This window comes from Moschus berezovskii, chromosome 8 (assembly GCF_049115385.1).
Source record: "Moschus berezovskii isolate FMDL1 chromosome 8, NW_MosBer_1.0, whole genome shotgun sequence".
Lineage (NCBI taxonomy): Eukaryota > Metazoa > Chordata > Mammalia > Artiodactyla > Moschidae > Moschus > Moschus berezovskii.
Genome location: NC_142467.1, coordinates 93,997,236 through 94,021,517, shown reverse-complemented (window position 1 = coordinate 94,021,517; position 24,282 = coordinate 93,997,236). Strand labels below are relative to the sequence as shown.

At 50.8% G+C, this 24,282-nt stretch overlaps 2 protein-coding genes across 4 annotated transcripts in view; one reads left to right on the top strand and one right to left on the bottom strand.

Moving 5' to 3' along the window:
• Positions 1 to 8,727, bottom strand: part of UHRF1 (ubiquitin like with PHD and ring finger domains 1) — a 34,705-nt gene extending 25,978 nt beyond the window's left edge. Inside the window, exons 1-2 of one of the 3 annotated variants that reach the window (XM_055431387.2) lie at positions 8,595 to 8,727; positions 7,118 to 7,284 (exon numbers count right to left, since the gene is read on the bottom strand). In XM_055431387.2, the coding sequence (XP_055287362.1) occupies positions 7,118 to 7,270 (153 nt within the window). In that variant the 5' untranslated portion in view covers positions 7,271 to 7,284; positions 8,595 to 8,727. Of the gene's footprint in view, positions 1 to 7,117; positions 7,364 to 7,941; positions 8,064 to 8,594 lie in introns of those variants that run through there. The other 2 variants (XM_055431388.2, XM_055431386.2) reach the window with 2 other exon arrangements.
• ARRDC5 (arrestin domain containing 5) lies at positions 8,724 to 23,646 on the top strand. The gene is made up of 3 exons (XM_055431395.2): positions 8,724 to 12,334; positions 13,900 to 14,108; positions 23,074 to 23,646. Exons 1-3 carry the CDS (start codon positions 12,007 to 12,009, stop codon positions 23,608 to 23,610), a joined length of 1,074 nt encoding a protein of 357 aa, XP_055287370.1. The 5' UTR covers positions 8,724 to 12,006; the 3' UTR covers positions 23,611 to 23,646.
• Positions 23,647 to 24,282: the final 636 nt, after the last annotated feature.

Sequence of the window (24,282 nt, the reverse complement as noted above, 5' to 3'; positions counted from 1 at the left end):
CGGAGCCCCCCTGCACAGCCGGGCCCATGCTGCCTGCTCACACAAAGCCCAGCAAGAGCCTCTGATACACCCTGCCCTGCCTGGCTGCCACAAGGGATCAGAGAGTGAAACAGGGCCAGCCCTCCTACACGGGGCCGACACAGGACAGTGGTGACAGCAGGGAGAGGGGACACACACGTGTGGTCACAGCCCAGGGTCCAAACACTGATGGACAGATCAACACACTGAGGTCATCCTCATGCTGGGACGCTACTCATCCCTAAAAAGGAAAGGGACATCCCTGGCAGTCCAGTGGGTAAGACTCTGCATTTTCACTGCAGGGGGCACAGGTTCAATTCCTGGTCGGTGAACTAAGATCTCCAAGCCACATGGCAAGGCCAAAATGAAAAGTCAACATAGGTTTCTCAGTTATACCAAATGCACTATCTGGCAGGAGACAGGTGAGGGGGGCACGGGGTATATGAGAAATTTCTGGACCTTCCCCTTAAATCTGTGAACCTAAAACTGCTCTAAAAACTAAAGCTTATTAGTTTAAAAAAAAAATGGTGGAGAAACAAGTGTCCCCAGCATCATTATGACAAGGAAACTAGCAGAACGTCATTAAAAAGTATGATGACAAGAGGCAGGCACCTGGTGTCCAGCACCCGCAGGGTTAGGCAGACACCCCTCAGCACTGCAGACAGTAAGCACCCCCACCCTGATCATTCTCTTTGTGGGGAGGTGGAGCAGAATCCCTGCTCCCCCAACTTGATGTCAGGAACCCCCTCTAGTTGTGACAACTGATGTCTCCAGACACTGCCCAGAGCCACAGCAGGGCCAAACAGTCCCCAGGGAGAACCACTGAGCTAGAGACAGGTAGCCTGGTGCTTACCAAGCTCAGGGCAGCATCATTTGCCAGCCAAGCAGTGGCTCATTCCTACAAAGACATATGACACAGCTGTGCATGACAGCTAAATGCAGGAGAATAGAGGCGTTTCCCACACTCATCAGGGGAAGCAAAGATGGTTTCAGAGGATGAGAAATAATAAACCGAAGCACCAGGACAGGGGAGAGGCAGTGGAAAGACTTGGGGCCAATAGGGGGCATGTGGTTGGACTTCTGTTTTACAAGGAGCGCCAGGATGGAGGCCCAGCAGGAGCCAGGGTGGCAGAGCTGGGGGCGGGAGCAGAAAGGCAGCTGGGGGTGCGCAGGGCAAGGGGGGTGAGGGGGAAGATCAGGGCCTGGCTGAGGGCTGTAGCTAAAGGCGGCAGGAGGAATACTGATGGGGCTATCTGTGATGGGTCAGGAAGCTAGATAGACCGGAGGGGTCCACACACACAGACGCAGACACACACACACACACTCCCCTCCTGGTGCAAGAGTGCAGCAGGCAGAGGTGCAATCAGGCGGGTTGGGCACTGAGGAGGCCGCATGCTGGGCCTGGCTAGCCTGGGGCTCCACCTCCAGGATGGAATGCAGACTGGTCTGACGGGCTTCAGAGGACCACTTCTGGAAGGTTCCAGAAGGGCCCCCGCAGTGGGCAGGAAGGAGCTTGCACAACCACTTGCTATGACGAAAGGGTGTGTGTGTCGGATGCCCCCCTCCCCGACCCTGCTAGCCTCAAGCTGCACACAGTAGGGAGGGGGGGCTGGACCCAGTGAGGATATGGACATGCCAAGCCCGGGTTTCTTCTAAGCTCCTAAAACTCTAACTGAGGCTAACAGCATTGATAAAAGCTATACAAGGGACTTCCCTGCCTGTCCTGTGGTTAAGATGTCAAGCTTCCAATGCAGAAAGCATGGGTTCAGTTCCTGGTGGGAGAACTAAGATCCCATATGCCACGCTGCAATAACTGGGAAAAAAAAAAAAAAAGGCGAAATTAATACATGCAGTTTAAATCCCTGGTGGCTCAGACTGTAAAGACTGCCTGCAATGCAGGAGACTCAGGTTTAATCCCTGGGTTAGGAAAATCCCCTGAAGAAAGAAATGGCCACCCACTCCAATTATTCTTTCCTGGAAAATTCCACAGACAGAGGAGTCTGGTGGGCAGCAGTTCGTGGGGTTGCAAAGAGTTGGACAGGACTGAATGACTGACATTTCAACACTACATAGTAACAACATTGAAAATCAACTATACTGGAGTAAAATAATTTTTTAGAAAATTCAAAAAATGAAAGCTATTCAAACTGAATGGCAAGCTGGATCTTAGGTTGCAGATTCTCATGTTAAAAATTAAACGTGCAGTTAGAATCCTGTACAACCAGAATTGCAGGTGAAAATCCCTTAAGCTGCCTGGGGTGGTAGTGTAGTCGCTCAGCTGTGTCCAACTGTGTGCAACCCCATGGACTGCAGCCCGCCAGGCTCCTCTGTCCATGGGATTTCCGAGGCAAGAACAGTGGAATGGGTTGCTATTTCCTTCTCCAGGGGATCTTCCTGACCAAGGGTTCAAACCCAAGTCTCCTGCATTGTAGGCAGGTTCTTTATCACTGAGCCACCAGGGATTTAAACTGCCTGTAGTAAAACACAAGACACGTGGTTTGGGGCACATTCAGGTGTAAAGGCCAAAATGCCAGCGGCGTTTAGATCACATCCCTCTTTTAAACCAGAAGCTTCCTGGACTTGGGGAATTCTGGGCATGTACATGGCCGTAAATGAAATAAACACAGAGACCATCCGACAACGGAGCTTCCTCCCAGAAGCCTAGATTCAGAGCCGCCCACCCTCTGTCTCCTTGGGGCACTGGGGGGACACTTTTGAGGTGTGAGTGCTGCTCAGAGCACAGGAAATAAATGACCCTGGGTATGGCAAGGGGTGGTTCTCCTGGACTGGGGAGAGGTGGAGAGGTCATAAACCAGACCAGGGCGTGTGAACCTCTGGTCAAGAAGGACCTCCAGCAGGAAGAGGCCAGGGGCCTCTATAAAGACCCTTCCTGTGGCTGTAGTCCCAGTCCCCACAGTCCCATCTAAGACTCCAGGCCTCCCCAGCAACATAGGGTTCAGGCCAGACAGACAGATGGACAGACAGAGATTGGGGAAGGAAGAAAAGGTATGATTCAGGCCGTGGCAGAGGGACATGCTTCCCACTATTGGGGGAGAGGTGGGTGTACAGGCACAAGCCAGCCTGTCCACCAATCAAGTCCTGACAAGTGAACTCTGCCCTATGACCCCCCCCGCCAGACCACAGCCCAAGTCATGTCCTGCAGTGGCATTTCCATTTCCGGGGTCTGTGAGGCCCAGGCTACCTACCCTGTCATGACACTGTGATGTCACTGGCCAGCCTCATGACCTTGCAGGGGCATGGACCCTGTGTGGCGTGGGCTGATGCCACCAATCCAATGCCTAAAGAAACGTACAAGTGTGTTTTCTCTTGCTCCATGGGGTCGCGAAGAGTTGGACACGACTGAGCAACTGAATAACAACATATTTTTCTCCACTTCTGAATGCTAATAAGACAAAAAATGATAGAAGTGATCCACGTCCACAATGCTCTCTGGGGTCCTCCATCACTTTGAGGGGTGGAAGCAGTGCTGAGTCCAAACAGTGTGACACCCATGCCCTAGCGGGACACCTGCAACACCCACCACACCCTAGGTACTCGGTCCAGCACATCCCATAGTACAACCCGGATCTGCCACTCCAGGAGGAAGCCTGCGTGTAACTGCCACACCTCAGCCAGTGGGAAAAACCATTTGGTAAATAAAGTTCTACCAGGATTCAATTCAGGACATGCCCATTCCTTTGGGCTCTGGATCTATTCCTGGCTTTCAATGGCAGAGGTGAGAGGACAGACTGCCTAGCCGCAAACGGTTTCCACTGGGTCCTTAACAGAAAGAGTTTGCTAACCCCCGACCTAAAGGGCGTGTCTCCAGCTGGGGGGAGGGTGTTTGGGGGAGAAGGAAGGAAGGGACTCTCCCTCCTGCAGCCAGAAGGACAGGTCTCAGCAAGGGGCTGTCCAATTTACCACATGACTCTGTCCTTTGGGTAAAGGGGCAGACCTTCAAAGAAGGCCCAGCAGGGCAGGGCCATCTGGTGGGGCACTGTGACATAAGTGACCCTCGGAAGGCCACTCCCAGGATGCCATTTCACCTGACCCTTTGGACAGTTCTCCTATAGTAAATCACCAACTAAATAATTAGTTCTCTTCTCAGCTGGGAGCAACTTTGCCCCCAGGGGGCACTTGGTAATGTCTGGGGACCCTGTGGACCTAGACTGGGGGGTAAGGGGGTGCTCCTGGCATCAAGTGAGTGGGACCGAGATGCTGCTCCACACCCCACAGTGCTGGAGGATGAACCCCCCATGGAGGACAATCAGGTCCTGACATCAGCAGTGTCCAAGGGGAGGCCCTGCACTGAATGATTTATCACCCCTTTACTGTGAACCAGGAGGGAAGCTCAGCCCCCACCCCGAATCCATGACCTCATTGAATCCCACCAAGTACACGTGGTGGGCCCACAATTAGCCCCATCTGACTGCAAAGCACAGACTGTCCCCGGCCAGAAACACTCGGCGGGGCACTTGGGACGATTAGGCCCAAGCATTGCACCTGAGCACCAGTTACCAGCCCCACCAGTGACAGCTATTGTGATTTTTCTGGGCAGCCAAAAAAAAAAGACAAAGAAAGAAGCACCAGACGCCTCTCACCCTTGCCCAGGCTGGGCCAGCCGCCCGGGGTCCCTTCCCCCATCCAGCTCCCTGCATTTCCGCCAATCAAACGACATAACCGCCAACCTATTCAGCCTAAGCTAGCTCGCCGCGGGACCCTCCCATATCCTGAAGACAGACTCTGCTTGGTTCTGCTTTATTGGCTTGAGTGACCTTACCGCAGACCTGGGACTGCATGTGATGCCCTGTTTCTTTAAAAGGGGGGGGCGGGAAGGAATCTCGAACACTCTCTAGAACGTTCTGTAAAAACAACAGCTCTCTCACACCAGCTGGAGGCTGCACGGCCTCCTACAGTGATTAGCCCGGTCTGTTTGCAGACCCAACTTGCTTCAAGGTGCCTTTGTGCCCCATTCGCCTGGCACTGTCCACACCTCCCTGAGGCTGGGCCACTTCCTGGTCGCGCACCCTTGGGGAAATTGCATCACGCTGAGGCCTGGCTTCCTCACCCGGAAGACAGAACCAACTACGCATTGGCCCAGTTGAACAGCGGTTAGAGGAGTTAATCAGGAACAAGGAACCTTCTGAGATCTTCAGAAGCTGCGCTGCGAGAAGACAGATAGACAAACCTAAGGATTAACGACACGCTGCTTATCATCAGGCTTTACAACTCACACAGGCAATACCAAGACTTTGGTGTGGATCAGCTGCCATGTTGCCCATGCAGGAAGAGAGGGGTTTGGTTACACGAATGTACGCATTTGTCAACATGCCAAACCATCTGCTTAGGATGTGTTTCTCACTGTATGCAAATTTCCTCAGAAGAAACAAGAGCTACAAACAAACATTGTACCCTAGTTAAGGACTGGCTCGCTGGAGGGTCTACTGGTGACGTGAACTGGAACTTTCTCTGCAATGCATCTCCCAAAATAAGATGGGCTGGTGGACGGAGAGAGGCAGACAGCTGCATGATGTCAGTGATAAAAGCCACGGGTAGGTGTTTAGGCGTTCATGGCTCTTTCGACTTCTCTGCATGTTTTTGAATGTAAAAATTAAAGTGCATGGCACCCAAGCCCACAGCAGGCATTCAGAAATAGTCACTGCCTTGAATGTAAGGATTCGATCCAATCTGCCTTTGCATGATGCCACGAACTGTTTAGCCTGTGCCCATGGGAGGTCTTCGGAAATTCAGCAGAAGGACCTTTGCTGAACACAAAGACTGGGGGGGCAAACTGGAATCAGTATGGACGTTCCCAAAAATGAGCTTCTGTTGGAGGTGGCAGGAAAGAGGCTCTGCTCCCCAGAGAACACATCCCAGGGGAGCGCCACTCCCAGCCCTGCCTTTTCTCCAGCCGCACAGCGCACGTGACCACAGTGAGTTCGTTCCCCAGCTTCCCTTCCCCAGGCGGGGCGAGTTAACTCAGATTCTTAAGACATTCAAGTCCTCATATCTCCCACAGGAAGGAGGCGAGAGGTCTCGGAGGGCGCCCTGAGCCCAAGAAATTAATCATCAGGTCTGATTTCCAGGAGGCAGGCAGGATCCTCCCAGCCCCTAAAAAAAAAAAGAACTCCTGGCCAGGCGGACAGCATCTATTTTTCAATTTAGACACCAGATGGCGGCAGCACCCAGTTTAAGACCTGACAACAACAAAGTCAGCGCCCAAAGGAACACTTTTAATCCTCGGTAGTCTCTATACCGAGGTCGCCGAGGTCCCTACAGGCCACTCGCCTTCCAGGGTGGCCCCAGCAGACAGGAAAGACACTTTCTGTGGGACCATCTTCTCCCACTCAGCGACACCCCAACACAGCCTGGCCTACCATCCCCTGTGAAGATACCAACAAGAATGAAAACTCCCAGGGGTGTCACCGGAAAAAGCGTCTCCAAAGTAGGCAGCTGATAAAGCCAAGGGGTGGGGGGCATTTTCAAGGGCTACAGGGGCTGTGGTGCGGAATCTCGAAGAAAGGAAACAGGGCCAGCTGAGCCCACGCAAAGCACAAACCCCCCCGTTCAGGGGCAGCCCCGCCACCTCCGCCGGAGAGGAGGCCCAGGAGTGGCGGAAATTCCTGATTAACAAGCACCATCTCTGACTCTGAATAAGCTGATCCCAATTTCTAGAAAACCCCATGGGGGTCGGAAAAGAGTAAGATGCTGACCGACCTTTAGTGTGTGTTTCAAAGAAAAATCTGGTCTCTTCCGTCCTGGTGTCTGAGTACTGATTCTAGGCTTTTCCTTGAAATTCATCAGCCCTCCAATGGCCACCTCCAACCTCTTTTTTCTAGAAATTATTTTGAGGGGAGCGTCCACAAAGGGGAGGGCTGGGAGTTTAAAAGACCTCCAAATGCAACAGATCGAGTGCCCGGCTGCCCGCCTGGAGTGTCAGTCTAGGAGTCGAGCCTTTGTTCCTCGCTCAGGCACTGGAGGTTTCTGTGGAGAAGCAGACCGGACGAGGTAGGGGGGGAACAGTGTGTGCGCCCTGCTTGGATGAGGCAAGAACAAAGGTGCTGGGCAGGCAGGCGGGCAGCCTGCAGGGCAGGTTTACCTGCTTGCCCCGGTAGAAAAGCCTCTGCAGGCCTGGCTCCACGTGGAATAGCTCCTGGATCTTCTTTCTCAGCTCCTCCACCTTGGTCAGCCTGGACAAGGAGTCCACGGTGTGGGTCACCTTCCCGTCCATGGTGCGAACCTGGATCCACATGGTGCCTGCTGGTGCTGCGAGGATGAGGGAGCCAGACCCCTGGTCAGTTCTGCCGTCAATACCACCACCATGACTGTGCCATATTCGGGTCATCCTTGCTATTGTCCAGACTGTGGACACCAGGTAACTCTTGGAATGCCCTCCCAGCCCCTTATTCCCTATAGCCTGCCACAGCTGGCCCAGGCCCCAGGCCCTGAACTAAGAGATAATGCATTAATGAGTAGCACTGGCGGAGGATTGAGGAGAGATGGGAAATTAGGGGAGAGTAAAAGGCACCTTGGGCTACTCAGTCAACGAACCCTGCCTTTCACAGGGGGTAAAAAAAACACCCCAGGATTCCGATGAAAAGGGGCACACAGTCAAACGGCGGGGGGCCGAGTTTGTTTGTTCATTCATTCATTCATTCCCTGGATGAACAACACTGACGCGAGAGGGAAACCGAAAAGTCCCGCTTGGGTTGGAACTTATGAAGTCCCAGGGAACTCAACTAAGTAGGACCGAAGGGGAAGGAACCCACTCGAGACCCGGGAGCTCGGGACCCCAGGTGTCCGCGGACCCCCACCGCACCCCACCACCGCGCGCGCGCGCTTCCGCGACGCGGCGGGCCCCGCTGTGGCCATGGCAACAGGCCGCCCCGTCCCGGCCACCCCCGCGCGGGCAGTGCTACTCACTTCTGCCCCACGGCTGCCCGGAGCTCCAGCCCACGTTTCCCGGACCCCGACGCACGGCCCCGTAGCCCCTCTTGTTCTCTCGCTCGCCCGCGCGGGCCACGCCAGCGAGCCCACGCCCACCCCCACCGCCGGGACTGCCAAGGGGCCCGCGCGCCAGGTCCCGCCCCCTTCACTTGAGCCGCCTCATTGATTGGCTCCGCCGCGGTCGGCCGCCCCGCCCCTCTCGCTCCTCATTGGCCCAGACTCGCCCGGGGAACTAAGGGCGCGCGAAATCGGGCTCGGGCGCGACAATTGAATCGCGGGGCGCCCCGCGCGCAGGCGCGGAGCCTGACATCCTCCCCCGCGGCTCGCCCGGCCCTCCCCCACCGAGCCGGCGCGACCCCCGCGGGGCGCCTGGGATGTTCCGCTCGCTCCTGCCAGAGCCTGGGCTTCCGAGGCGACTTCTAAGGGCCGGCAGGGTTGGGGGACAAAGCCGGAGACCAAGTGTAGGGTAGCCCTGGCGCGGGGAAAATGTACTCCCGTGCTGGCAGAGCGTCCCGGAAAGTTTTGCAAAGTCAAGGCGCCCGGTGCGCCGAGTCCTGCCCGCCTCCCACTGTCCGCGCCCTGGCCCGGGCTGGCACCCCAAACGGCCTGACCGCTCACGATCCACTCGCCTGCTTGCGCGCTGGCCCTTCTGAGGATGGCAGAGGAGCCGTGTGTGTGGCCAGGACCCTGCGCAGACGTGCGTGCGATCCCGAGCGCCCGGACGGCCACCACTGCCCGCTGCGCTGCCAGCTGCTCTGATTTTTTTCCCGCGAAAACTTGGCGTTTGGGAGTTGCGGGGCCACAGGAGGCCGCGCCGGGGGCGGGCGCCTGCCTGGTGATTGGCCGCCTCAGTGGCGGGAAGAGAGAAAGGGGGTGGGGGGCGCCCCCGCCTCTGTCCACCCCCCCTCCGCCCGGCGGGCCACGGCCCCGCCCAGCCCTGCGCGCTCTGCTGGGCGCGCCCAGCGTGCAACGGGGCGGGTGGCGGGACCTGGGCCCCCTCATCATGGGTGCTCTCCGTTAGCCCTAAGGGTCACCCCCAGGACAGAGACCCCCAGGGTAGACACCCTGACCTCCTAAGTCTGTTTCTTCAGCCCCTCTTACCAGGCATGCACTGACCAGTTGGGCAGGAAGACCGTAATCAGTGTCTAAATTATGCAGGAGAATTTGGGGGTATACCCCCCCAGGAGACCTCCTGCACCGCGATGACGGGCCTGATCGCCCCAGCTCGGTTTCCTTGCGCCAGGGCCCTCCAGCGCTCCCCACCCAACCCACCCGCAGGGCTTGTTTGCTGGTTTTTCCCGCCTCGTTTTCCCGCCTTCTCCTGGCTGTCCAGGCGGGCAGGGCTGCCCTCCCCCCTCCGCCCTGCCTGCTCTGCTCTGACCAGTACTGGCGGGCACACAGTGATCCATTTTGGGCACCTACAAAATGCCTGAACAGGGTGTTCAGAGCTGGGGGCCCAAAAGTGGGCAAGGCCCACCCTGTTGGTGGTCTCCCGAGAGGTTAAATTCTTATCTGGGGAGACCAGCAAGAAATGAATCAATAAAGCAAATCATTTCAGATACCACACGTGCCATGAAGACAGGACAAGAGCTGGAGAGTGACCAGCAGCCATGTGGGAGGGCAGGGAGAGGAGGCGCTCTGGCTGAGGTGGAGAGGTGGGCCTCTCCGGGCAGATGACATTTGAGCTGAGATCTGAGATGAGAAACCAAGGACAGACGGATCGAGGCGGCAAGAGCAAATGCAGAGGCCGGAAAAGGCTTAGAGATGGACAGAGAGCCGTGCAGATGCAAGCGGATGAGGTCAGAGGGGTGTCATGTAAGACCTCACAGGCCACCAGGAGGACTTTGGTCTTTCTCTGGAGAGCAGTAGACAGGGTGGGAGGGCTGTGATCTGAAAACCGATGAGTTCCAATGTGTGTTGTCACAAGGTTTCTCTGGTCACACATAGAGTTCCTTCTATCTTGGCTCTGGTATTTCTACTTTTATTTCTTCCAGCGGTAGACAGATGAACGCCCCTCAAAGATGTCCACATCTTAATTCCTGGGGTCTGTGACTATCATACCTTCCATGGCAAAAGAGACTTGGCAGATAGGATTAAACTAAAGATTGTCAGATGGGGAGATTATCCTAGATTATCTGGGCTGGCCCAGTGTCATCATGAAGTGAAGTGAAGTCGCTCAGTCGTGTCCGACTCTTTGCGACCCCATGGACTGCAGCCCACCAGGCTCCTCTGTCCATGGGAGTTTCCAGGCAAGAGTACTGGAGTGGGTCGCCAATGCCTTCTCCGATGGGAAACCTCTAGAAACTGGAAAAGACAAGGGACAAATTCTTTCCTAGAATTCTAGAACGTAATCCTGCCAACACCTTGACTTTAGCTCCATTTCACACTTCAGACCTCCAGAAACGTAAGAGAACTCAGTTGTCTTGTTTGAAAGCATGGAATTTGTGGATATTTGTTACAGCAGCCATAGGAATGAATACACTCCAGTCACAAAGTCTAGATGATCCTATTAATTTTCCCCTACCTTTTCGCCAACACAACTGATCGGGTTTATCGAAACTAAGCCATCAGCTACATGGCAACCATGTTGCAGATGTGAGCAGGTGGCCAGACCTCCCCAACCTTGTGAGGCAGATGAGGTCTTCCATACTGACAACATCTCTTGACAGGAACCCAGCCCATTCCTGGCAAGAGCATAGCCTCTCTCTTTGCCTGCTGTTGTCAAAACTCAGCATGGCTGAAAAAGAAATAGACCCTATATTCCTTGTGTACATTTGGTGCAGGGCACACAGTCCAGCCTCCTTGGATATCTGAAGTTAAGCAACACAGAAAGAGGTGTCTGGTTTTCCCTGCAGAAAACACCTTAAGCAGTGGTGATGAGGGGCCCCACCCAATCTCTCTACTCATTTCAAGAAAGTCAGAGGGGTTGCTTGGGTTAATTAACAACCATGAACAAGAAACTATGCCAAGCATCTTTAAAAGAACCTTACCAACCAGTTGGAAAATCAAAATGTTGATGTCCGCAAAAGACATCACATCAAATACAGCAAGATATGACATAGTCTTGAGGCCTGCCAGAGCCTGGAGAATAGACACTTCCTAAAGCTTCTTCTGTTTTGCTGTCCCTCCTACTTAGGCACCGGCCCACGTGCAGATCAGGCACCCTGAGGGTGCAAACAGCTTCAGTTTCCCTTTTGCAAATGATATGCACTTGACAATCATTAAGTCATTGAACAGACTTTAATTGCCCTCCCTTGTCTGCACCAGGCCCTGGGTCCAGCAAACCAAGTCCCACCCTACAGGGACTTCTTGTGCAGTGGAGAAGCAGGAGGAAAGACAGCCATCAGGGAGATGGTGCTTTATGATGGTGTCCATGATCACGTGGAGCCCAAAGTGCTCTGAGCGTCTCCAAGACACAGCAAATCCCATGTCCTAGCTGTCGCTATCATTTTCCTTCTAATACACATTAATAGAAATAGAGAGCTATTAAAGAGAAAATGATTGGAACTTCCCTGGCAGTCCAGTGGTTAAGACTCCACACTGTCACTGCTGAGGTCACAGGTTCAATCCCTGGTCAGGGAATTAAGATCCCACAAGCTGCACCATGTAGCCGAAAAAAAAAGTGAAAATGATTATCTGCATAGAACCCAGCATCCATGTGTTAACCCTGAGGAGGGTGCACATGCCACATCTGGGGGCCATCCGATGGAGCAGAAGATACCCCTGGGCTCATCCTCTCTCCATCTGTAAATGAAGCTTATGAAACACGACTCACCAGAGAGCCTGGGAGAATTCTTCCCACACAGGCCCCAGACATCAGGCAGGATGACAGGTGTTCCCTGTCTGCCAGGAATATTGCTATCTTGTGGTTTTCTTATTTGTTTGTTATTTCCTAGAAAAAAGAGGTCAGGCTACCATTTCATCAACCAGTGAGGACTTTGGGATTCCCAAACTGCCACCCACTCCCAACAACCTTGCCCCACCAATCCTGGCCATTGGGAACCCCTTCCTGGAACCTTGACTGGTTGATGTCACAGACAGATGACCTCACTGCGGCCAAGGATCTCCATGACATGGGGAAGGGGGAAGGATGTTTCTCCGTCACCCCAACCCCCCATGTCTGTGGTGAAGTCGATTGAATTAGTGCTTCCCAAGGATGCAGTCTACCTGGCCGGCTGCATCATCGAAGGACAGGTGGTCCTAACTCTGAACAGCACCCTGGTGGACCCCGTCGTGAAGGTGGAGCTTGTGGGAAGAGGTTACGTGGAATGGAATGAAGAAACTGGGGCATCCCGCGATTATAGCCGGGATGTTATTTGCAACAACAAGGCTGACTACGTGCACAAGACCAAGACATTCCCAGTGGAGGGTAAGGACCAGTATGACTGCCAACGTTAGCCAGAATAGGGAACCAGGGCCTGGAAGACAAACACATCTGTCAGCCAATCAACAAACCCCCAGGGATTTGAGAAATGGGCAGAGGCCTGGTTCCTGTGGTCACAGGGAAAGAGAAAGGAGGGAGAGGACTAGGAGAGACCCTCGAGGGAAGCACTGACGAGCCCCCAGCTCTGCCAGATTCAGATCTGAAGTCTGGACAGGCTTCAGGGAGCCTGGGCTGCCAGGGAACTATAGGTCCTTTCCAAAATGAGCGCTTCCAGGCAGGCCACAGTCAATCAGAACGCTTGGCCAATGCTTGGTTGAACAAAGTTTCATTTCAGATTTTTTAAAAAAAATTTTAGGGTAGCCGGGGAAGGTCACCAAAAGACTATGGAGCTCAGATCTAGTGATGGATATTGTTTGTGCATTAGTTGCTCAGTCTTGTCCAGCTCTTTGTGATCCCATGGACTTTAGCCCACTAGGCTCCTCTGTCCATGGGATTTCCCAGGCAAGAATACTGGAGTGGGTAGCCATTCCCTTCTCCAGGGGATCTTCCTGACCCAGGGATCGAACCCGGGTCTCCTGCATTACAGGCAGATTCTTTACCATCTGAGCCACCAGGGAAACCCATCCACATACTGCTGGACCTTAATACTCAACAATCAGGATGCCTCTCTCTGTCCCAGTTAACCCACCTGGAAAATGGGAACAGAAAGAAGTCCTGCCTCCTGAGATTGTCTTGAGGACTTGATGATTTAATAGCGTGTCTCAGGCTCAGAATAGCAGGGGTTATATAGTAAGCGCTGAATAGGTGTTAGTTCTTTCAACCAAAACAATTCTTCAGCCCCTCAACCCCCACAGCATTAGGTACCACCCTTCTCCATTTCCAAGGGCAGCATCGTTTCCCCTCAGGAGCATCAGCCTCAATTCATTTACTCCACAAACTACCACGTATTAAGCACCTACTGTGCACAACAGCCATGCCAGGTACCAGGGAGGCAGCAGCAAAGAAAACAGAAAAGGTCCCTGGCATCCCTGGGGTTGCCGTCAGACTGGGAAGACGCACTCGTAAGAGGGTTTGGGGGAAATGTAAGAAAAAGTACAACAGGGAGGTCACAGAGATGAGAGGGCGGTGTGAGTCCCTCCCTGGTCCACCATCATCACTCAGTCGGTCAGTCTGCTGTGTGCTGTGCAGTGAAGGCCAACCTCTGCCAGGGCAGGGAGATTTGCCTGCCTCGGGCCCCAAGATGTGTTTGTGGAATAAGTGTGTGATCGAACCTGCAGGCCAGACCTCCAGTTCCCCAGGCCCAGAGCAGGGGTGAGCAGGTCCCGGAGGGTAGTTTGGGGTGACTACCACCCGCCCAGAGTTTCCATCTCCAGCCCAACTGAGGTCTAATATCTATGAGCCTTCGCTTTTTCGATCCCTGAAGCTCAGAGCTAGCTCAGGGACAGAGAGGCCAGATCCAGAAAAAGCTAACTGCCAAAACAATAAAGAGAAGCGGGGTTGGGGGGAAGATTCTAGAACCTTCTGATGGCATTGGTGTGTTTTGCTTTCAGATAATTGGTTAAGTGCAGGCAGCCACACCTTTGACTTCCATTTCAACTTACCTCCCAGGCTCCCTTCCACCTTCACCAGCAAAATCGGCAACGTCTTTTACTTCGTGCAGGCCTCCTGCATGGGTCGGGAGCACATTCTAGCCAAGAAGAGAATATACTTGATGGTTCAAGGCACTTCCTCGATTTTCCACACTGAAAAATCATTGCAGGTAGTGGGGAGCAAGGGGGAGCAGGGGTTGGCCTCAAAGTTCCCCAGAGGTAAGGGATGGGGCAGGAGCGGCCAGGAGACAGGGAAGGCCCCAACCTGGAAAAAGAAGGGAAGGTGTTGGCCGCTCCTCCAGCTCAGGAGTTTTGCAAAAAGGGGAATCAGAAACCAGGGCAGGAACTAAGCCTGTGGCTCTCAACCGAGGTGATTCTATCGCTGCAGGGGACACTGAGCAATGATGTCTGATGATATGTATGGTTATGCAACTGGGGAGGGGGATGAGTGCCATCGAGGGGGTGGGCCAGAGAAGCTGCTCAACACCCCACAGTGCCCCTCACAGAGAATGACCTGGCCCCCGAATGTCCTTGACCCCAGGGTAGGTAGGTCAACAGTGAGCAGATGCCCCACTCTGACCCCTGACTGAGTGTCCCAGGTGCTCAGTGACTCTCTGGGAATGGATAATGGAGATGGTACCCTCTCCCCACCAAGAAGCACAGCAAGGGGTGGCCTCCAACCAGGGAAGAAAGGGCCTGGTAGCGTTGGTCACCTGAGCAGAGGCGGTTTCTGTATGGCTTCCGGAGGCCAGGTGCAGAGGTGGAAGTGAAGGAGGGTGGAGTTCCGTTGGCCAAAGTCACTTCACCTCCCTGGGGGCTCCTTTGTCATCAGAGCATGATGGCTGAGAGTGCTGGCATTTTAGTTCTCAAGGTCCAAGTTAAAATCCCAGCGTCCCCACCTGCCTTCTGTGTAACCCTCTGCAAGTGCTGTGGCCTCTCTGTGCTATTTCCTCATCTGTCACTTGGACACAGAGAGGGCGTCTGTCCCCTAGGTCTCAGGAGGAGCAGTCAGTGGACTTCCTGCAGGTTCAGGGCCTGGAATGGTGCTCGGCATGGTGTCCAGGGAAGCCTCAAAATATTTATGCCCCATCAGTCCTTTTTTTTTAAGATTGTTTTTTATGTAGACCATTTAAAAATTCTTTATTGAACTTGTTATACTATTGCTTCTGTTTTATGTTTTGTTCTGATCTTGAGGCATCTTGGTGGGATCTTAGTTCCCCAACCAGGGATTGAACTCCAGCCCCCTGCATTGGAAGCACGGATTCTTAACCACTGGTCCACCAGAGAAGTCCCAGGTGTAGTCTTATCTGTGTAATAGGGAATCATCTCTAGCCTGGCCAACCTCAGAGGAGGAGGATTCCAGGGCGGGTAGATGCTTAGAGGGGTGGATCAGAGGTGAGCAGATCTGAGCTCAACGCCAGTTTGGCCACCTGCTTTCTGGTGACCTTGAGCAGACTCTGGTCCTCCCTTGAGAACTAATCTAGAGTGCAGGGTGCACAAAACAGAAATTGGAGCAAAATGCTGGTGTGGGGCCAGACCTGGATTGAGGTCTCTGCTGCCAGATGCTTCATTAGCTAATGGCCTTGGGCAATTACAGCACCTCCTAGAACCTCGATTATCCTGATCTGTATGATGGGTATAATGAAAACAACACTTTCCTCGATGAACAACACTTTTCTCGATTGTGAGGGTCATGAAGCACCCAGCATGATGGGTACACATGGAGGACTCCTGGTGCATGGGAAGGGCTCAAATCGCTACTCCAGCAGCAAAGGGAGTTATTGCAGATACATTTTGAGAGTATGAAGATGTTGTGTTTTTTCAACTACTCAGTACTGTTTTAATCGGATTGGAGAGGGCAGGGTGAGGGCAGGAGCTGGTGGACCAGGGCAGAGACCTGACCCCAACAGTCTGTCCTTCTCAGACCAGCTGAAAGGAGTCAGGCGATGACCCTCCTCTGTCTTCCAGGGCTCCCACCTCCCTCCGAGTAAAAGCGCATGACCTCCCCCTGGCCCACAAGGCCCTGCACGACCTGCCCCATCCCCTTCCTGCCTTCCCCCTCCTCCCTCTCTCCCCCTCTCACTCTGCTCCAGCCACACGGGCCTCCTCGCTGTTCCTCCAACACCGTCCTGCCCCAGGTCCTTTGCATGTTGTGTGCCTGCGGCCCAAAACCCCGCGACAGGATCTTCCAACCCCTCCCCTTCCTCCTTTAGATCTTTGCTCGGAAACTACATCTTCAGTCACCTGCTTCGATGATGGCCAGACGAACTGCCACAACCCCCACAGAAGGCAATTTAGCCGTATCTATCCAAAGGAAAAGGAGCACGCACTTTGCCCTAGCCATTTCATTTCCCTTCTAGAAAATTCTCCTACCACTGTCATTTCATTTGTGTGATAAGACCTTTCCATGCATTGCCTGCGAGGCCAGAAACTGGTAACCACTTAAATGTTTGTTGCAAAGGGAATTAAAGTAACAGTTCACAGTCAAAGGTCAACTCTATAGATAGAGCAGAGAGAGAGAGCAGGACACAGCCAGAGACAAAGGAACAAGGCAGCTCTCGGGATCAGCACCTCCTCAGCACCTCCTCGTTACTGGGTTGGACGCATAAAGCAAAGTTCAGAACAGTGTGTCTAGCCTGCACCGTTGGTGGTAAAAATAAGAAATGCACAGAACTTCCTTGCAGGTGTAACAAACTGCCTCTTTCCAGAGACCAGAGAAACTGGCAACAGACGGCTGCCCACTGCCTCCTGGGAGGGGAGCTGAGGGGAGAAGCAAAATTTTTCTCCTTCCACTTTTTTTTTAACATCTTGATTGAGATAAAATTCACATACCTTATTATTCTTCCCTTTAAAGTGTCCAAATCCATGGCTCTTCATGCATTCACAGAATTGTACAGCCATCACCACTGTCAGTGTTAGAACACTTTAATGCCTCCCCTCCCTCACCATAAAGAAGGCTGAGCACTGAAGAACTGATGCTTTCAAACTGTGGTGCTGGAGAAGACTCGAGAGTCTCTTGGACAGCAAGGAGATCAAACCAGTCAATCCTAAAGGAAACCAATCCTGAATATTCATTGGAAGGACTGATGTTGAAGCTGAAGCTCCAATACTGGGGCCACCTGATGCGAACAGATGACTCTTTAGAAAAGACCCTGATGCTGGGTAAGATTGAAGGCAGGAGGAGAAGGGGTTGATAGAGGATGAGATGGTTGGATGGCATCACCAACTCAATGGACATGAGTTTGAGCAAGGTCCGGAAGATAGTGAAGGACAGGGAAGCCTGGCATGCAGCAGTCTATGGCGTTGCAAAGGGTCAGACACGACTGAGGGACTGAACGACAACCAAAGAAGTCTTGCATCCCTTACCTGTTTCCCTCAAACCTCCCTTTCCCCTCCGCAAGCCACTGCTACATTCACTCTCTGTCTCCGGGGATTTGTCTGTTCTGGACACTTCCTGTTTTAATAAATGGAATCAGACAGTATGTGGCCTTTTTGTGTCTGGCTTATTTGAACATAGTGTTTTCAAGGTTCATCCAGGGACTTCCCTGGGGGTCCAGTGATTACGATTCCACCTTCCAATGCAGGGGGTATGGGTTCAATCCCTGGTCAGGGAACTAAAGTCCCACCTGCCATGGGGTACAGCTGAAGAATTTCTTTTTAAAGTTCATCCACATTGTAGTGTGTGTGTCAGTGCTTTCTTCCTTTTTAAGGGTGAATCGTCTTTCTGTGGCATGGACGGACCACCTTTTGTATATCTCTTCATCCTTTGATGGACGTCGGGTTGTTTCCATGTCTTGGCTATTGGGGCCCATGCTGCTGCTAACATGGGTGTCCACGTCTTTACGTCGATGTGTTTTCATTCCTCTCAGGTAGCCATCTAGGAGTGGAATTGGTGGAGCAGATGGTAATTCTGCATCTTACCTTTTGAGGAGCAATCAGACTCTTTTCCACAGTGGCCGCTCCATTTTACATTCCCACCAGCCATGTACAAGGGTTTCGATTTTTCTACCCCCTCTCTGTGTACCTTGAGAATTTTGAAAGACATGACCCATTGTCTCTTGGAACAAGCAGTCCCGTTGGGTACAGCACTTGTCCCCAAGACATCTCTCTCCTAACCATCAAGTCTGAGGGAGTCTCCCTTTACCTTAGCCCCTTGCCATAGCCTCATAACTTCTCTTTATCAGAAACCTATCATTAAAGGACTTCAATGGCGGTCTGGTGGTTGTGACTTCGCCTTCCAAAGCAGGGGGTGCAGGTTCGATTCCTGGTCGGGAAGCTAAGATCCCAAGTCTCTTGCAGCAGGGAAAAAAACACAAAACATAAAACAGAAGCAGTACTGTAACAAATTCAATAAATCTTTAAAAATGGTCCACATTTTTTAAAAAAAGAACTTAAAAATGTACCATTAAAAAAAAAAGTGTGCCATGTTTATATCCATCTTTCCAATCAGAGCAAGGACTGGACTGGTCTTCACTGCTGTGGGTTTTCCTTGAACTTGGCACCAAGTTGATAAAATGATACTGCTTGAATGAATGAATCCCCCCAAAGTTTCACATATGCCAAAGAAAGAGGGAGATCTGAAAAAACTCCCAGGTACAGAAGATCAATGTTGAGTTTGTACCCTAACGTTCTTGGAATTCTAGGCTCTTGGGCCACCCCACCTGCCTGGCATTGGAATCTCCCCTTGGCCACCACTGATGTCTCTTGGTACCTCCTTCAGGACCAGGACAGAACTGCTGGCTTGGTGTTGAGTTAGGGCAGCCAGTCCTTTCACGCCTGTAGGGTCCTAACGCATGCAATGAATTTTCGAATAAGACTGGAGGAGCTTAGAATGAAATGGCCTGCAATTAGCCTTCCAAGAGGAGAGAAAGCATGGGAAGTCTGAAGATAGGCAGGGGCCAGAGGCAGAGGGCAGGAGGTGAGGCTAAAGGGGTCAGGGGTCAGCCTGAGGTCTCTGAGACAAAGGGTATTGGATCTAGAACACAGTCGTGCAAACTTTCGTTCATGATCCATTAGTGAGGTATGAAATCCATTTAGCAAGTTGCAAGGCATATTTCTACAAAATGAAAAAGCAGGCAAGCCCAAAATAAAAAAATGTTTTTTAAAAAATATCAACTTTGTAGGTTGCAAATGTTGTTTTCTTAAAATAGTACTAAAGGATACTGTTTTCCTTTTTTATATTTAAACAACAATGTTTGCAATCCACAAAATACATTACCATATGGAAAATAGATAGCCATTGTGAGGTTTAATACATGAGGCAGGGAACCCAAAGTCTGTGACAACCCAGAGGAGTGAGAGGGGGAGGGAGGTGGGAGCAGAGTTCAAGAGGTAGGGGACATATGTACAGCCAATGCTGATTCATGTTGATGCATGGTAAAAACCATCACAATATTGTAAAGCAGTTGTCCTCTAATTAAAAAAAAATATTAAAAGAGAAAACAATGCAGAAAATAAAATAAGTAGAATAGAAAATATCGGAAAAAAAATCCATTTGTTGGGCTGCCATTTATTTTTTAAAATGAAAGAACAGAATAGAAGCAAAATATAAAATTTTATTTTTATATTTTATTATTCCTACAGAATAGTAGGAATATATAAAATTTGCTGGGTTGCAACAAACTTTGTTTTTATAAAATCAATGTGTAGGACTGAAAATAATAGTATTAAATAAGTAAAATAGTATAGAATATACTAGAAAAAAGTTAATTTGATGGCTTACAACATTTTTGTTTCATATAAAACAAAATGATATCATACCATAAGTAGACTAGAAATAACAAAAAAAATCAGTTCAGAGGGTCCAATCAACATTTTTTTCAGCTGCACCATGCGCTGTGTGGGACCTTAATTCCCTGGCCAGGGATCAAACCCACATCCCCTGCAGTGAAAGCATAGAATCTCAACCATTGCACCACCAGGGGAGTTGTTGTTTTCTCTGGTTATATACCCAGGAGTGAAATGATTGGATCATATGGTAGCTCTGTTGTTAGTTTTTTGAGGAACCTCCATACTGTTCTCCATAGTGGCTGCACCAATTTACACTCCCACCAACAATGTACAAGGGTTCCTTTTCTCCACATCCCCATCAATGTTTGTTATTTGTAGACTTTTTGATGATGGCTATTCTGATGGGTATGAAGTGCTATCTGACTGTGACTGTGATTTGCATTTCTCTGATGATCAGCAACATTGCGCATTTCTTCCTGTGCCTATTGGCCATCTGTATATCATCTCAACTCCTGGGTCAGGGAGATTCCCTGGAGAAGGGATAGGCTACCTTCTCAAGTATTCTTGGGCTTCCCCGGTGGCTCAGACGGTAAAGAATCCACCTGCAATGTGGAAGATCTGAGTTCGATCCCTGATTTTGGAAGATCCCCTGGAGGAGGGCATGGCAACCCACTCCAGTATTCCTGCCTGGAGAATCCCATGGACAGAGGAGTCTGGCGGGCTGCAGTCCAAGGGGTTGCCAAGAGTCAGACACGAGTGAGCAACTAAGCACAGCACAGAGCAAGTCTTTCTGGCATGTAAGCCCACGAAGCGTCTTCACCATGCTCCTTCTAGCTCTTTTATGATATCAAAGACATAACAACAATATAAATATTTATTTATAAATATAAATAAGCTATTTTGCAACACACTTCATTGCCGTTGTGAAAAATTAATGAATCAGAATGACAGCCACCAACGTGAATGCCTTTCAAAACACAGGATGTTAAGCTAGGAAGGCAAGTTGCTGGAAAATACATGAGGATTGATTGTACAAAGCATTCAAATATGTAAAACAATACTGTACAATTCAACCACAAATGAATGTATTTCTAAACAATGCAAACATCTGCGTGAGAATAACAAACGCCACACAGACACACAAACACACATGCATACACACGTATTTGTAAAACTATCGAGTTCGTCTAGAAGATGACACAGCAAGCCAGCAAAACTGAAGAGTAACTCATTGTAAGCACACCCCACATCACATCAAATCTTCTTAATTTTATTTATTTTTAATTAAAAAAAATTTCTGTCACCCTGCAAGGCTTGCAAGATCTTAGTTCCCTGACGAGGGCTGGAACCTGGGCCCTGGCAGTGGAAGTGCTGAGTCCTAGCCATTGGACTGCCAGGGAATTCCCTCAAATCTTTTAAAGTAGTATCCACTAACAAAAAGTTAAAGCGTTACCCAAAGTGTTCGTCGCTCAGTCATGTTCCACTCTTTGCAACCCCATGAACTGTAGCCCACCAGGCTCCTCTGTAGAATTCTCCAGGCAAGAGTACTGGAGTGAGTTGCTGTTTCCTCCTCCACGGGATCTTCCCAAACCAAGGATTGAACCTGGGTCTCTTGTAGGTGAATTCTTTACCATCTGAGCCACCAGGGAAGCCCTAAGAAAGAGTAAAACGTTACCCAAGCCACACATTAAATATAATGTATATATTACTTTATTTGCAATCCAGCAGCTAACCAGTTGATATAAAGACTGCCTTTTGAAGTTTTTATTTAAACATGTTACATAATTTCAGTTCTACAGTTTTCATGATACAGAGCCCATAATATTTTCTCCTTAAGTCTGAGCTACTTGGGTAAGCCCTAGGTCTTGGGCTATTGACTATAAGACGTTCCCTGTCTTCCAGAAAACTAGGGTTCAGAGAAGTCAAGGCACTGGTTCAAGGTCACACAGCAAGTGAGTTATGGATGTAGAGATAAAACCAAGGTGAATTTCTTAGATTTATGTTGCTGCTGCTGCTGCTAAGTCATGTCAGTCATGTCCGACTCTGTGCGACCCCATAGACAGCAGCCTAACAGGCTCCTCCATCCCTGGAATTCTCCAGGCTAGAATACTGGAGTGGGTTGCCATTTCCTTCTCCAATGCATGAAAGTGAAAAGTGAAAGTGAAGTCGCTCAGTCGTGTCTGACTCTTAGCGACCCCATGGACTATAGCCTACCAGGCTCCTCCATCCATGGGATTCTCCAGGCAAGAGTACTGGAGTGGGTTGCCATTGCCTTCTCCTAGGTTTATATTACAGACAAGGAAATTGACACTCAGAATGGAAAAGGGCTTTGATTGTTTATTTTTCTAAATTGAAGTAGAGTATAGTTGATTCACAATTGTATGCCAATTTCCGCTGTACAGCAAAATGACTCAGTTATACACATATATTGTTGTCGTTTAGTCATTAAGTTGTGTCCGTCTCTTTGCTACCCCATGGACTGTAGCCTTCCAGGCCCCTCTGCCCATGGGATTGCCCTGGCAACAATACTGGAGTGGGTTGACATTTCCTTCTCCAGGGGACCTTCCTGACCCAGGGATCAAACCCCCATATCCTCCATTGGCAGGTGAATTCTTTACCACTGAGCCGCCAGGGAAGTCCATACACATACACACATTCTTTCTTTAAATATTCTTTTCCATTATGGTTTATCACAGGATATTGAATATATTCCCTGTTCTATACATTAAGACCTTGTTGTTTATCCATTCTAAATTTGATAGCTTTTATCTACCAACCTCAAACTTCCAACCCATTCCTCCCCCTCCCCCTTGGCAACCACAAGTCTGTTCTACATATCTGTGAGTCTGTTTTTGTTTTGTGGATAGGTTCATTTGTGCTGTATTTTAGATTCCACATATAAGTGATATCACTTGGTATTTGCCTTCCTCTTTCTGACTTGCTTTACTTAGTATGATAATCTCTAATTGCATGCTTATTGCTGCAAATGGCCTTTATTTCATCCTTTTTCAAGGCTGAGTAATATTCCACTGTATATATGTTCCACATCTTCTTTGTCCATTCATCGATCCGTGGACATTTAGGTTGTTTCCATGTCTTGGCTGTTGTAAACAGTGTTGCTATGAACGTAGAGCTGCATGTATCCTTCTGAATTAGAGTTTTGTCCTTGTATAGTCCCAGGAGTGGGATTGCTAGTTCATCTTCTATTTTTAGTTTTCTGAGGAACCTCCATACTGTTTTCCCATAGTGGCTGCACCAGTTAACATTTCCACCAATAATGTAGGAGGGTTCAGAGGGCTTTGGAGTGTCCCAAAGGCTCAAGACCAGGTGGACTGTTAAGTGAGCAAACAGACCTTGTGGCCTCAATCCCTCACAGTTGTCCCTCCCCACCCCCATTTCTTCTAGAACCCTCTGTGTGTGGAGGCCGAGAAGAAGGTGTCTTATAACTGCTGCAGCCAGGGAACCATCTGCCTGCAGATCCAGATGGAAAAGAACACCTTCACCCCGGGGGAGAGGGTCATGTTCACCACGGAAATCAACAACCAGACCAGCAAGTGCATTAAGACGGTCATCTTCGCCCTATACTCCCGCGTGCACTACGAGGGCTTCACGCCCAATGCAGAGCGCCGCTCCAGGGTGGACAGCAGTGAGCTGCTCAGGCAGGAGGCGAACACCCACATCACGGCCTTCAACGCCACCAAGATCGTCAGCACTTTCCACCTCCCGCCTGTGCTGTCCGTGAGCGGTAGCGGCTCACAGGACAGCGAGATCATGAACACCCAGTACGAGCTGGTCAGCACTGTCCACCTGCCCTGGTCCCTGACCAGCGTCAAGGCCAAGGTGCCCATCATTATCACCAGCAACCCTATGGACTCAAACCAGACCGTTGCGGGCTGCCAGACCAAGGCGGTGTTACCCATGAGCCCGGATCGACAGAATTAAATGCCCAAACGTCTAAATATTAAAAGTTTTATCAGACTCGAAGGTAGATCTTTCCTTCACCTTGCACAAATGGCCTTTGGATGAGTCTGCCTATGGGCAGCGTGTGACCCAAACCTCACCAAGCTCCAGCCGTGCAGGCATCCACTTCTCCCATCCCAAGAAAGATCTGTAAATGACAGGAGAGGCCAAAGCCTTCAAGCCTGACAACCAGGACTTGCCCCGGTTAGCACTCCAGACCCATCTCCTTGCTTACTCTTACACTACCTAGATGAGGGATCCCCCACTGGGAGTGACCCTGCCCTCCACAGGATATTGGCAAAGTCTGGTTGTGTTGGTTGTCCTGACTTAAAGGAGCAGGGTGTGCTCCTGGCATCCATTGGGTGCGGGCCAGGGATGCTGCTCCACAGTGCCCAGGACAGCCTCCCATGGAGGATGTCTGTAGTTACTCAGTCGTGTCCAACTCTTTACAGTCCCATTAGCTGTAGTCCGCCAGGTTCCTGTGCCCATGGAATCCTCCAGGCAAGAATACTGGAGTGGATTGCCTTTCCCTTCTCCAGAGGATCTTCCTAACCCAGGGATCAAACCTGGGTTTGCAGGCAGATTCTTTACTATCTGAGCCACCACGGAAACCCATATCGGATGACCCAGCTCCAAACATCAGCAGTGCCACGG

Coding starts and splice junctions, on each gene's coding strand:
- ARRDC5 (XM_055431395.2), top strand. CDS start 12,007: ATGACCTCACTGCGGCCAAGGATCTCCATGACATGGGGAAGGGGGAAG. Junction 12,335..13,899: donor CAAGACATTCCCAGTGGAGG/GTAAGGACCAGT, acceptor TTTTGCTTTCAG/ATAATTGGTTAAGTGCAGGC. Junction 14,109..23,073: donor ACACTGAAAAATCATTGCAG/GTAGTGGGGAGC, acceptor CATTTCTTCTAG/AACCCTCTGTGTGTGGAGGC.